Source organism: Vanessa cardui, chromosome 6 (assembly GCF_905220365.1).
Source record: "Vanessa cardui chromosome 6, ilVanCard2.1, whole genome shotgun sequence".
In the NCBI taxonomy this organism is placed as follows: Eukaryota; Metazoa; Arthropoda; class Insecta; order Lepidoptera; family Nymphalidae; genus Vanessa; species Vanessa cardui.
In genome coordinates, this window is record NC_061128.1 from 11,305,176 (window position 1) to 11,318,173 (window position 12,998).

A 12,998-nucleotide genomic window follows, 5' to 3' on the forward strand; every position below is an offset into this window, starting at 1 on the left:
TATGTTTCAACGATCGAAATCTGCTCAAGACGCTTATGTATTGTACACAATAGAGGCTCAATGAAATTCCGGTTTCTCTGAAGTTTTACTAAGATTCCCGACTGAATGCTAAGGCTCTCGTTATGTCCAGATAAGATCAGCGGCGGAAATTAAGGGGAAATTGTATTTGTTTCTTATACAACGACGTCGTCGCAATAAAGACGCCGTCTTAGCCACGCTGTGTATAAATAAACGTTAATTTTGTATGAGGATAAGCCGGATAAGTAAATCTTGCCTTTGGTTATAGGACTTGCTTATGTAAATACTTAACTATTTGCTGCAGACTTTTGCCCACATCGTCACATCAGTATTTTATTTATTTTCTATTTCTTAAGTCTGTTTCATACTGTATATTTATGGTTTATATGTTTATTAATTATTTTATTTTATATGATGATATTTAAAATTATTTAATTAATTATTTAGTTCATTGTTATCATTGGAGCTTATTTTTATAAATTACTTTGTTTGTATAGAAAAACAAATAATTAGTATGGTAACTATTTCAGAACGTTTTACTTATACTTTGCGTGACGTCCGCTCACTACCGATTGCGTCTGTCAGTTTAAATTTTTGACGGTTACGAATACGATTCAAAATTTCAAACGAAAATACGACATTGAGTTTCTGTTTTATAAGTGCGCCTAAAACTTATATTTTATATGATATTAATAATAATTCTTCAAACTGGTTTGCTTCTGCTGTGCACTGATGTGTTAGTAATATCGATGTTAAAGTTTTTGTGAAAAATGGTTAAAATCGAAAGAGCTTGCCCTGGCTTAGGCAGGCCGAAAAGTTCTACAGTCCTCGCGCCATCAAAAAGTGGATCGACTCAAAATATGGCTGCGAATATAAAAGTTGTAGTAAGAGTTAGACCCTTAAACGATAAGGAAATGGACCTCAACAATCGCGTAGTGGTTGATGTTGTTGATGACAAAATGTTAGTATTCGACCCTAAAGAAGAGATACGACCATTTTTCTACCAAGGCGTCCAACAGCCAAATAAAAGTTTTCTAAAGCGCGCCAACAAAGAGTTGAAGTTTGTTTTCGATAATGTATGTGGACAAAACGCTACAAATCAAGATGTTTTTGAAACTACGACGAAGGATATGTTAACTTCCTTAATGGAAGGTTATAATTGTTCAGTGTTTGTTTACGGAGCAACAGGCGCGGGAAAGACATTTACAATGATTGGGAATAAAGAACACCCTGGAATTACTTATCTGACAATGGAACATTTATTCTATACTATTAATTCATTCGAAAAAGAAAGAGAATTTGATATAGGTGTTTCATATATAGAGGTAAGTCATATTTTTTGTATGTTAATAACTTGAATCAGTATCATACTGAAGCTTACAATAATAACAATTCTAATAATATTTTAAATGATATTTGACTAAATATTTTGTATGAAAGACTTTGTAAACTTAAATATATTACAACAACTTCAGTATAATATATATTGAATTTTCCTGTTTCTTCTTTCTATTACATTTATAGCATACTACATACATATTAAACTATACTATATTTATTCTAAATTAGGTGTATAACGAGAGTGTTTATGACCTACTCAAACCTTCAAACACACCTCTTCAACTGCGAGAGGACTCCAAGTATGGTGTGATGGTAGCAGGTCTTACCCTCAACAACATCAAGACGGCTCGGGAACTTCTAAACATGCTAGAAAATGGCAATAAAAATAGAACACAACATCCCACTGATGCTAATGCTGAGAGCTCTAGGAGTCATGCTGTCTTTCAGGTATTTTGAAACTAGGATGAATCCATTTTATAATAGGTTCCATAGGTGTTCTTAGGTGAAAGAACACTTGATTAATATTTGGTGATATTAGTCGACGGGCTAAAGTAGCATCACCATCATAATCAAAAGAAATTTTGCTCTTAGACATATAACACCAATGTATCACCAAATTCGGGAAGATAGTTATTAGGCCATAGGGCCACAAGGGACTTAATTACTTTTATCATTATACTATTATCTAGTTATACAATTATCTGTTTGTCATATGAAATGTAACTAAATAAGCCTTATAAATATAATTTAGAACATGCTGCTTTTTCACCAGTTAAACATTAATTTCTGCTTTTCTGTCACAAATGATTTGAAAGAATAAATTATTCATTTAACTCATTTTTTAGCATATATATAATGTTGATGAAATAGTAAACATTTTTAAAAACTTGTTTAAATTAATTTGAAATGAAAAAGCTTCAAAACATTATACACAAACATTAACACATTTAAAATATCGTTACAAGGATTGAATGTTAGGTATGGACAGTAAATCATCTCTTAAGTCATATATTTGTTTTGTGAACTATTGAAGCTTTATTTCAAATTATTATGTAGTGATCCAAGTCTAAAGTTAGTATTAGTTAATTTATTATTAAAAGAAAACAATTTTTTTCAATATAATATTCTTTCACAATAGGTGTATGTAAAAATGAGGTACAAAACAAGTAGTCAACTGCGGCTTGTCAAGCTATCCATGATAGACTTGGCTGGCAGTGAACGTGCATCTGCCACTGGCTGTGTAGGAGATCGCTTCAAGGAGGGTGCTAATATCAACAAGAGTCTACTCTCACTTGGCAATTGTATTAACAAATTGGCAGATGGCAGTAGTTACATACCTTATAGGTAATATTTAATTATTTTTAAGTAAAATAACAATCAATTTCATAATAGAATTAAGTTTGTTTTGGTTCATTATGTAAAACTAACATTTCTGTTTTAGAGATTCAAAGTTGACACGCCTTCTCAAAGACAGCCTCGGTGGCAACTGCAAAACTGTTATGATTGCAAATGTATCTCCCTCGAGTATCAGTTACGAGGATACATACAATACACTAAAATACGCAGCGAGAGCTAACAAGATACAGCTCAGTATAAAGAAGAATATTGTGGATGGCAACATGAGATTGTCGCAGTATGTGAAGATAAATGAAGAGTTAAAGAAGAAGGTTAAGGAACTGGAAGCGAAACTCACACTCTGTGCAGTTAAAACGGTCCATAAAGAACCTGATATGGCCAAGGAAAAAGGTAAACAAAAAAGCTTTTTCATTTTTCACTTTTTTCACTTTTCACTTTTTTCATTTTTCACATTTTTTCATTTTTTATCTTCCATGGAACACTGGGAAGTACCATAAAAGTACATAGTTGTATGAGATTATTTGAATGGCGTATATTTTCCAGACAAGCTTGAGTGGCGGCGGCGCATCAGCGAGGAGGAGCGCGCGCACGGAGCGCTGGAGGGCCGCCTGCTGGCGCTCATGAGCCAGCAGCGCGTACTGGCGCTGCGCCAGCGCCTGCGCACGCGCGCCTTCTCGCACGTCGCCGACCTCGCGCACCGCTCCTCCAGCGACGCCATGGAGCAGGTAACTCCCGGGCCCTCCCGGACAGACAGGACAGTCAGGCAGAGCCTATATCAATGCCAAAAATGAAAGAAAAAATATTTCTGTAAAAACTGTGTTTTTTTTTTTTTTTTTTTTTTTCTTTTTTTTTTTTATGGTATAGGTTGGCGGACGAGCATATGGGCCACCTGATGGTAAGTGGTCACCATCACCCATAGACAATGACGCTGTGAGAAATATTAACTATTCCTTACCTCGTCACTGCGCCACTAACCTTGGGAACTAAGATGTTATGTCCCTTAAATTGTTTTTAATAATAATTATTTTTGTAGATGTGCACGGAAGAAATCCCGAGACAGGAGCGTGCGGCGGAAAACTACTTGAAACAGTCTGTCAATTTGGACTCGAAAATAATGACGGCTTGGACCAAATGGAATGAGAGCCTCAAGAAGATGCAAGTGCTTTACAGTGAAGCGGTAGCTTCTTGTCCCGAATTGGTTGACTTTGTCGAAAAAGTCCAGATGCAAAGTGAATTACGTCATCTCAGGGCGAGGGACGATTTGCGGTACAAATTGCTGGCTATAGAGAATGACGAGATCAATGCATTTACAGAATACATGAGCGATATGCCCAGTATGCTCAAAAAATTATATTTGACGCTGAAAGGTTACGACAAAGCGCCACCGGCGCTGACGGCTGAATATTTAGAGATTATGAAGAAAGCAAAGTCTGCTAAAGGGATCACGTGGTCAGATAAAGACACGGAGAGTGATAGCCATTTCAAATTTGTATCAACTTTGGACTTGGACAAACCCACAACCACAATGGATTATAATTTAGATATGAAAGATATGAATTCTACTGTTGATATCGTGACGGATAGTGATGATTTTACTGACATAGAAAATTGTGAACCCGTTCTCTCGAAAAAACGCAAAGGAACACCTATTAAGCTTGCTAATAACGAAACCATCATAATAAATGACTCTTTAGAGAGCTTAGATACTACAAGAAATCTTAATTCAGCAAAGAAAATTAAAATGAATACTAATCCTGCTCTAGATGTGGAGAACTATGTCGGGTTAGACCCAAAAGATCTAAATTCCACCTTTGTGCTCGCGGGTAAAATTGATGCTTGGAAGAACTTGCCGGTAAAAACTGAATTGAAGGCGGAAGTCCAACCTATAAAGAAGGGACTTGTGGACAGGACAAATACCATGCCTCGGACTATAACTTTTAATGACAACAAAGGTAAGTTAACTTTGATCATTCAGTAACATTTACTTCTTGCACGAAATTGTAGCAGTCAGTATAATTTTTTTATATTTTTAAGAATACATAACGCAATTTTAAAATTTGAAATTTGTTTATGTTATAATATTGTTTTGTCTTTCTACTGAAATTTCAAGAAGTTGCAAATTATCGCAAACTAACTGTGTCCTCTGGGCGATTACATAACAGGTCTTGATCGATTCTCACATCATATTGAGTTTCAAATTTCTCAACAAATAAAATCAACAGCCTCATTTACTATTCACATGCAAGTTTAATCTCAGTGTCTATTTAATAGAGCCTGTTGATTTTTTTGTCAATAAGTTTACAAGACATGTCTGTGACGATCCTGACCTGGGCCATAAATATATAACTAATATAACTGCATTTTTAAATGTAGAAAAAATACTACCTTCTACATTTTTTACCGGTTCTTCTCGGTGGAATCTACTTTCCGAACCGGTGGTAGCTTCACTTAATATAGTTGTTAAATGAAGATTCAAAAGTGCTTGTAAAAGTCAGCTGGACCTATAGTACGACACAACTTAGATGTCGCATCGGCAAAATTCGTAAAACCGATCACATCCGAATTTAGTACGCTATGCCAAATCATCAATATTTATTTCTTACGCGAATGTTATCTTTGTACAAACTTAATAATTTGTAATATCATATGACCTAATATATCCGTCAATTTAACGCGTCGATTTACATGCACTTGCTTTCTCTGACGCGCGAATCTATAGCGACGAATAACGTCGAATGGCGCGATAGAGAGCTATTTCTATTGGTCGTGTAAATCGGCAGTAATCGGTTTTATTGTCATTCCATTGCATTTTCCGATGCTACATCTAATTTGTGTCTTACTATACGCTTTTAGAACTTATTTTACGCTTAAGCTTCTAATATAGTACAATATACCGCTCTATTGGTTAAATATATCAATTATTGAAACCACCGATGAAAAGTGTATTTAATTTATGTGTTTTAATTTAAAGTGTGATTCAATTTATCTTGTAAAAGCAACCTATCGGCAAAAACATACCCAAGGTATATAAAGCATTACTACTGCTTCTCTAATTCCTTTTTAGATGGTTAACTTCGTACCGTCACCGTAAGTTTACAAACATCGTTAGATTACAATCTTCCTCGTGAGATTGTTAACTGTCGTAATATTGTGAACCGTGAATGAATATGATGTGAATGAAACCTACCGAAAAGTAATGCGTTACATTTTCATTCCATTGCATTTTCCGATGATACATCTAATTTGTGTCGTGCTATACGTGACGTGTGTTGTGTGCAGGCAGGCTGGTAAAGCCGGCGGTGGGCAAGGCGCTGCCGCAGCGCCGCGTGACTCCGCGCCCGCCGGGCTTCGGCTCCAGCCTGGCGCGCGACGGCACGCCGTTGCAGCGCACCGTGCAGGGTAGGAGCCCTACCGCATCATATCCACTTATACCTACAACACTAACCTTAACTTAACCCAATCGCCTTGCAACTTTATAATACCCCCCCCCCCCCCCCTCTTACTTTACTGGTTCGGTGTATGTATTTAACCCCATCCGATCACTATAACACTAACCTTAACTTAACTCAAACATCTTGCAACTTTACAATACCCCCCCCTCTTACTTTACTGGTTAGGTGTATGTATTTAACCCCAACCGATCCATGATAAGCTGGTTCACGAGTTCAAAACAAAAACAACAACAACAGCCTGTAAATTCCCACTGCTGGGCTAAAGGCCTCCTCTCCCTTTGAGGAGGTTTGGAACATATTCCACCACGCTGTTCCAATGCGGGTTGTTGTTTATATTATATATATTTTTAATTATTCTTAGTGCGAAATAAAATTTGCGTATGAAAGTTTTCATAGAAAACTTCAAAAGTTATAGTGAGTATGTTTTTGCACGAGATTATAGAAAGTATTACTGTTAGATAAGTAAATAGTTTCTTAAATAAGATGTTTGTATATTCCTAAATTCATCCCCCAAAACTTACTTTTTACTATGAATATTATTCATTTAATGTTTAAAATATTAAACCGCGCGGTTAGCTCTGTACAGTTGAAAAAAAAAACAACTAGGAATTTTTCGTCCACTATATAATTACTACTAGACTAAATAATTTTTATAAAACGTGTTTTATCCAATGTAATACGGTGGCTGACGAGCATATGAGCCACCTGATAGTACGTGGTTACCATCACCCATAGACAATGACGCTGTAAGAAATATTAACTATTCCTTACATCGTTAATGCACCACCAAGCTTGAGAACTAAGATGCTATGTCCCTTGTGCCTGTAGTTACACTGGCTCACTCACCCTTCAAACCGGAACAACAATAATGCGTACTGTTGTTTAGGGGTAGAATATCTGATGAGTGGGTGGTCCCTAGGCGGGCTTGCACAAAGCCCTACCGCCAAGGAATATAAACTATTACCAAGCGTTTTTGAACTCGTGAAGCAGTATAAGATACTTAATTATAGACATTTTAATATATTTTACTCTTAATTGTTTTAATACATTGTTTGTCTCTGTATTTGTCTGGGTATTTACTTAACCTAACTATGTGGCTATTTTGGTGTTGGTGACGTTATATATAGTACGCAGGCATACATACAGTAGTCAGGATTTAAAATATATTTTGAAATTCCAATCGGTCTAGAATAGTGTAGAAGTTTGACTAGTGTGTAGATGGGTTCTCTAATGGGAGAATTATTAGAGTTAAATTAAAGATAGTTTAGGTTTTCTTTTAAAGTATAAACTACGAAAGCAAGAGTTATCCTTATTCTTTTAAATATCAATGCTAGGGTATCTCTTAATTTTGTATTAGTTAATTAAGTAAGCCCTTTTAGATTATTCATATTTATATCAATCAATGAAGTTAAAATTTCTTTTTAATTAACTCGAAATGTAATTATCAAAATCAGGCTTCGAACAGCAGAGATGAGATCATTAGTATTATAACATTTATTAACTTGTCACTGCGTAAGTTAATTTTGATATCAGCCATGTGTGTTCCTAACGGTGACGATTGCTTTCGACGTGTTTATCAATACTAATTAACTGCATCGATTTGTGCCGAACTCAATTACGTTGCATGTCTTATTCATAGTAATATTATTTAGCTAACATCAATGATGTTGTAGTAAACAGATATGTTATAACGCGCAAAAGGTGAAGACTAGTATACGTCCTAATTGTGACGTTTGTCTTTAGTTGTTTTACGTAGTAATACGTTAAAATACATCATAATTACGTACTAATACGTTTTGCGAAATTAAAACATCTAGTATCCCTTTTACTTATTGTTTTTATCAAGCTATCCTTTTTACTTTTAACGAAATGTAAAAATAAACTAAAATAAACGGTCCCCGGCGCGGCACACTTTTTTCTGTTGTTTAGTATGGATATAACATATCTGTTTATTAGAATATCATTGACTAACATGTATTCCGTGTGTTAACGTTGTGTTGTCTCATTAACAAACTAACAGACGGCTCGAGAAAGACTACTGTCACTGAAAGATCAGTGGGGTTTAAAGCAGTTCGAGCAAGGGAGAGGGTGCAGGCGCATCCGTACTCGAGACCCGCAGCCATCAATTCGAGGAAGTGAGGAGCTACCGCTGATAATCATCAGAGACCAACAGTGATCATCAGGGATCATCAGAGACCAACAGCGATCACCAGTGGGCACCAGTGACCAATAAAGACTATAAAAACCTATCAGTGACCATCAGTGATCACCAGTGGCCACCTGTGAGCATAACACTAGTGATTGTATGTCGATAAAGTGTTTTAAGGCAATACGTGACCAGTAGGTAAGATAATTCGTGAAGTAAAATTAATTATAATCTACTTTAAGAAATATGTAAAATTGTAAAGGTAGGTAGGAATTTCAACTATATGAAAAGGAAAAATTAGACCTAGATATTTTTAGAAATTATAAAACAATTAGTGTAGTATCTTTCTATTATAAAATAATACAACTACTTTAAGGTGTATCATAAACTGATAAAATTGCAAACCGATAAAATAACTTAATCAAATAATAGAGTATCTAGCGGAGTAAAACTTGCGAATGGATTAGTTTTCCGTATTTGAGCGAAGTTTCATCAAACTGAAACACTGTGGGTCTGCGGATTCTTCTACGTATGCGGGGTGTAAAGTTGTTTCCACACTAAACTGACTGGGATATAATATGTTATGATATAAAAATCGCTATATACTTTACAAACAACTTTAAAATTATTTCAGAAAGTAGTATCCTTAATAAACTCTGTTAATATAAGACTTTTTTTGAATGGAACAGTCTTGTTTGTCCCTTGAATGGACTGCAGTGATATTTTCAAATAGTTAATAAAAATGGGTTTGATACCGCTGTTTGGATATCTGGGTCAAGCAGGATTCCTGACTCATGGACACATAATTGCATCCCAAGATCTGTTGGTAAATTTATTAACAACAAAATCGATCTTTAATTCGAGTCATATTTACTATTACGAGAGTAACTCCCAGGTCGCTATTACAAAAAAATGCGTTTCGAAATAACACGAACATTCATAAAAGTGCGCCTAGATGTTGAAAAGGTTCAAGAGTCATACAACAACAAACAATTTAACTAATAAAATTTTATAGCAACATATCAGGTTTTGGGCACTCTATACTTCTCGTATATCACTAATATCGACCGAATAGTGGGACTTATCGATATCTTACATCATTATTTTTTTATCCTTTGCCCCACAGCATCGCTTACCGCTTGGCCACGGGAAATTCGCGGACGCGAATATTCGCGCGGTGTGAACGGCGAAGCGTCTTGCGAATGTGACAAACGTATAGCAATGTATAGTACGACACAAATTAGATGTAGCATCGGAAAATGCAATGGAATGAAAATAAAACCGATTACTGTCGATTTACACAACCATAAGAAACAGTTCCCTATCGCGCCATTCGACGCTATTCGTCGCTATAGATTCACGCGTCAGAGAAAGCAAGTGCATGTAAATCGACACGTCAAATTGACGAATATATTAGGTCATATTATATTACAAGTTATTACGTTTGTGCAAAGATCATATTCGCATGAGAAATAAATATTGGTAATTTGGGATAGCATACTTAATAGGTTTTACGAATTTTGCCGATGCTACGTCTAAGTTGTGTCGTACTATACATGCTACGCCGTTCGCACCGCGCGAAATTTTGCGTCGGCGAATTTCCCGTGGCCAAGCAGTTAATTGACGAAAAACTTCGGGTGCGTTATCCGAGAGGTGTAGGTCCAAATCATTTAGCCGATAAAGCAGCATGTTGTTTTAGTCTCAAAAATGTTCCTTAATAACAGACTGTCCAACAGTGGACAATTAAAACATTAATGGTGGGTGTATTGATTTTTTTAATATTGTCTATGACACATCGGATGAATGATGTACGACATTGATCGCAAAATTAATTGCGCCTTTTGTTTTTGTACCGTTTTTGATTTTATAATCATTTTTTTTTAAGATTTTCGACACAGATAATATAATGTAATTTCCATAATATATAATTCATTGTTATAATAATGAAATTTGAAAGTTATATATTTGTTATACATAAACCCACCTTTAAACTTTCGATTAATACGAGATAAAAATAGAATAGTCATATTTGATTAATTTTTATTAACAATCCAATTCATACCATTTTTTATTTGAATCTCAACTTACAGTATCTTGTGTCAATTTACAATATCATTATAATACTGTTGGAGATGGGAACCAAGTGAGTTAAATATAAATCGATACTTGTTTGATGACAAATCGATTTTTCCAATAACGATACTATCGATTAATATAAGCCTTTCAATTCACACATACCACAACATGTGTTAAATCATAGCTGTACATATTTGCGTATTATTTATAACATGAGTGAATATTTTATTGGATGTAACAAATAATCCAATTATATTTTGATATTGTAAATGCATCAATTCGTTTGTTGATTGTATAATAATCGATTATATTTAGACCGTACATGACATTTACAAAATATCATACCTTATTTTTTGATCTTTTATTACAGGTATAATTCATCTGTAACATAACAATTGAATCAGAAATATCTTTTAAATGATTATGTGTGGAAACAACGTTACAACTTCCTTTTTTAAATGTCATTTATGTAATGTTACAACTTCATTTCGAGCAATTATAAAAAATAAAATATTAGGGTATTTGAACAGAAATTTTAACTAACTAACAATAATTCTAATTAGATGATAAATATTTTTATGTTTTGTCAACCCTACACTTGTTAAAAAAACAATTTTAACCCAGTTAAATTAGATTGTGTTAAACGTAATTGGTTGCATTGTCACGCAAAACATTTTAACAACTGGCCATTTCTTTTTTTTTAATTTCCAATTATAAAATATACAATGGGTGTAAAATGATATGATATGAATTACTAAGATATTATCACAAATTTATGGTTATTAGTATGTAAGAAAATTCTAAATTAAATTTAGACTAACGATAATCTTTTAGCGCTTCTACTTTGTCCGATTGAAAACTTAACTTTAATTATACAATACACGGATAAAATAATTTATGCTGACCGTACAATTGTGTCAGATTGTCTCAGGTACAGACAACATAACAAGAGACGAAACTTTGTTCAATAATATGTAGTTGTATAGTGAATTCCATCGATATTAACTATTGTGAAGTTTAAATGCAACTGTAAAGACTGAAATCCAATTTAATTTGAATCTTTAAGTGCTGAAAAGGCTTTGATACGTAAGACCGTATCAATCGTCGTTTTTCAGTACTTTAGTTCGTGAGACTACGTCATAATAAAAAAAATCATTTAAACATCGCTAGGAAAGGTATTAATAAATCCTGAAATGTTATATCAATTTGTATTCTTGTTTTTAATCAAAATTTCGAGTATTCACAAAATACATTACCGATTGACTATTTGAATTTTCACTGATATATATATATTGTGAATGGACTTTAATTTACTATTATTTTAATTACATGTTTCATGTACGTGGATTATATTTTAAATGTCATATTGTGACGTTCTTTTTACACTTTCCTGTCTTACTCTTTGATAACGACTATTTTTTCACGATACTAACGAATTGAACTACGGAATTGCTTCGGTGATTTTTATTATAAAGGTTTTTAGCTTTAATAAATAATGAAAGAAAGTCGAAGGAAATCGTCTATTGAATCGTATTTATTTGTGTAGCGATAATGTTTTCAACTTTTATAGTTTATTTTCTTATATTAATTTAATTAACGTAACATTTTAAAATATAATTTTTTTGATAAGATATGTACGCGTGATTTATCTCAATGATAAATATCTTACTGAAATGGTATGTATGACTAACTTTTTTTTAATGTAATTATAATTTTTTTTTAAATTGAAGTAACAGTATGATGTAAACGTTTATTTAAACTATATTTCATCTCCCTGCTACAATTTATACTTGTTCAGTGTAATGAGTACAAAAATGTGAGTTAACTTTTTTGATACAATGTAAAATGCAAGTTCAAAATATAAGGGTTGTCACATTTTTTTTTAAAAACAATTCAAAGTATTGTATTATGAATAATAATATTATCAAAAGTAATATTAAATAAATGAGTTTTTATTTCATTTTAACGGTTACCGATTACTGATTATAATAAATGTGTCATATACCAGTGTATTACGGTTGCCACAATTGACGCGGAAAGGAGTCTGTAGTGGAGTGGAGAACGCTACTACACTTTCATTGTGCACCCTTTACCCTTTTGCCCTGTCAAACGGACAAGTTGTCTGACTATTAATATTTGTACGCTTTGCTACTATTATTATCCACATTACAAGCTTAAATTTATTACGTAAATAGATGCAATTTTTTTAAGAAACGTGTGATTCTATAATAGTAATGTATAAGTATCATTTATTTGTTTATTTATTGGGATGGTTGCTCTATACCTAACAAAATATTATCCATGATTTTATAGACTGAAAGTGGCATATAATGCTCGTTCTAAAGATAGGGATAGATTAAAATAATTAAACTCGTTACAATAGACAGTTTATAAGCGTTTACATCATATTGTTTATATAATTATTAATAATTTTAAGGTTGTGTTGTGAATTTTCTAATATAATATTGTGTGATTTTTTTTATTAGGTATGTATTGTATTAATAATAATTATTATTGTAGGCCTAATGTGCTATTGTTTATATTTTTCTATCTAATTTGTGACTGATTCTAAGAAGTATAATAAAATAAAATATGTACGGATTTTTTAT

The 12,998-nt window shown here is 33.5% G+C and overlaps 1 protein-coding gene across 2 annotated transcripts; it reads left to right on the forward strand.

Annotated features, from left to right (window-relative positions):
• Window positions 1-629: 629 nt before the first annotated feature.
• On the forward strand, window positions 630-9,229 carry LOC124530719 (kinesin-like protein KIF18A). 2 transcript variants are annotated; one of them, XM_047104974.1, is made up of 8 exons: window positions 630-1,343; window positions 1,588-1,806; window positions 2,498-2,703; window positions 2,801-3,105; window positions 3,259-3,440; window positions 3,749-4,667; window positions 5,995-6,114; window positions 8,188-9,229. In XM_047104974.1, exons 1-8 carry the CDS (start codon window positions 789-791, stop codon window positions 8,304-8,306), a joined length of 2,625 nt encoding a protein of 874 aa, XP_046960930.1. In that variant the 5' UTR covers window positions 630-788; the 3' UTR covers window positions 8,307-9,229. The 2 variants fall into 2 exon arrangements, with proteins under 2 accessions (XP_046960930.1, XP_046960931.1); XM_047104975.1 differs by having other exon boundaries at window positions 8,236-9,229.
• The last annotated feature ends 3,769 nt before the right edge of the window (window positions 9,230-12,998 follow it).

What these genes read in the sequence shown, in the direction of transcription:
- LOC124530719 (XM_047104974.1), top strand. Translation starts at nt 789, where the DNA reads ATGGTTAAAATCGAAAGAGCTTGCCCTGGCTTAGGCAGGCCGAAAAGT. An exon ending in CCAGCGACGCCATGGAGCAG is followed by an intron (nt 3,441 to 3,748) that starts GTAACTCCCGGG and finishes TTATTTTTGTAG; the next exon opens with ATGTGCACGGAAGAAATCCC. An exon ending in GTTGCAGCGCACCGTGCAGG is followed by an intron (nt 6,115 to 8,187) that starts GTAGGAGCCCTA and finishes ACAAACTAACAG; the next exon opens with ACGGCTCGAGAAAGACTACT.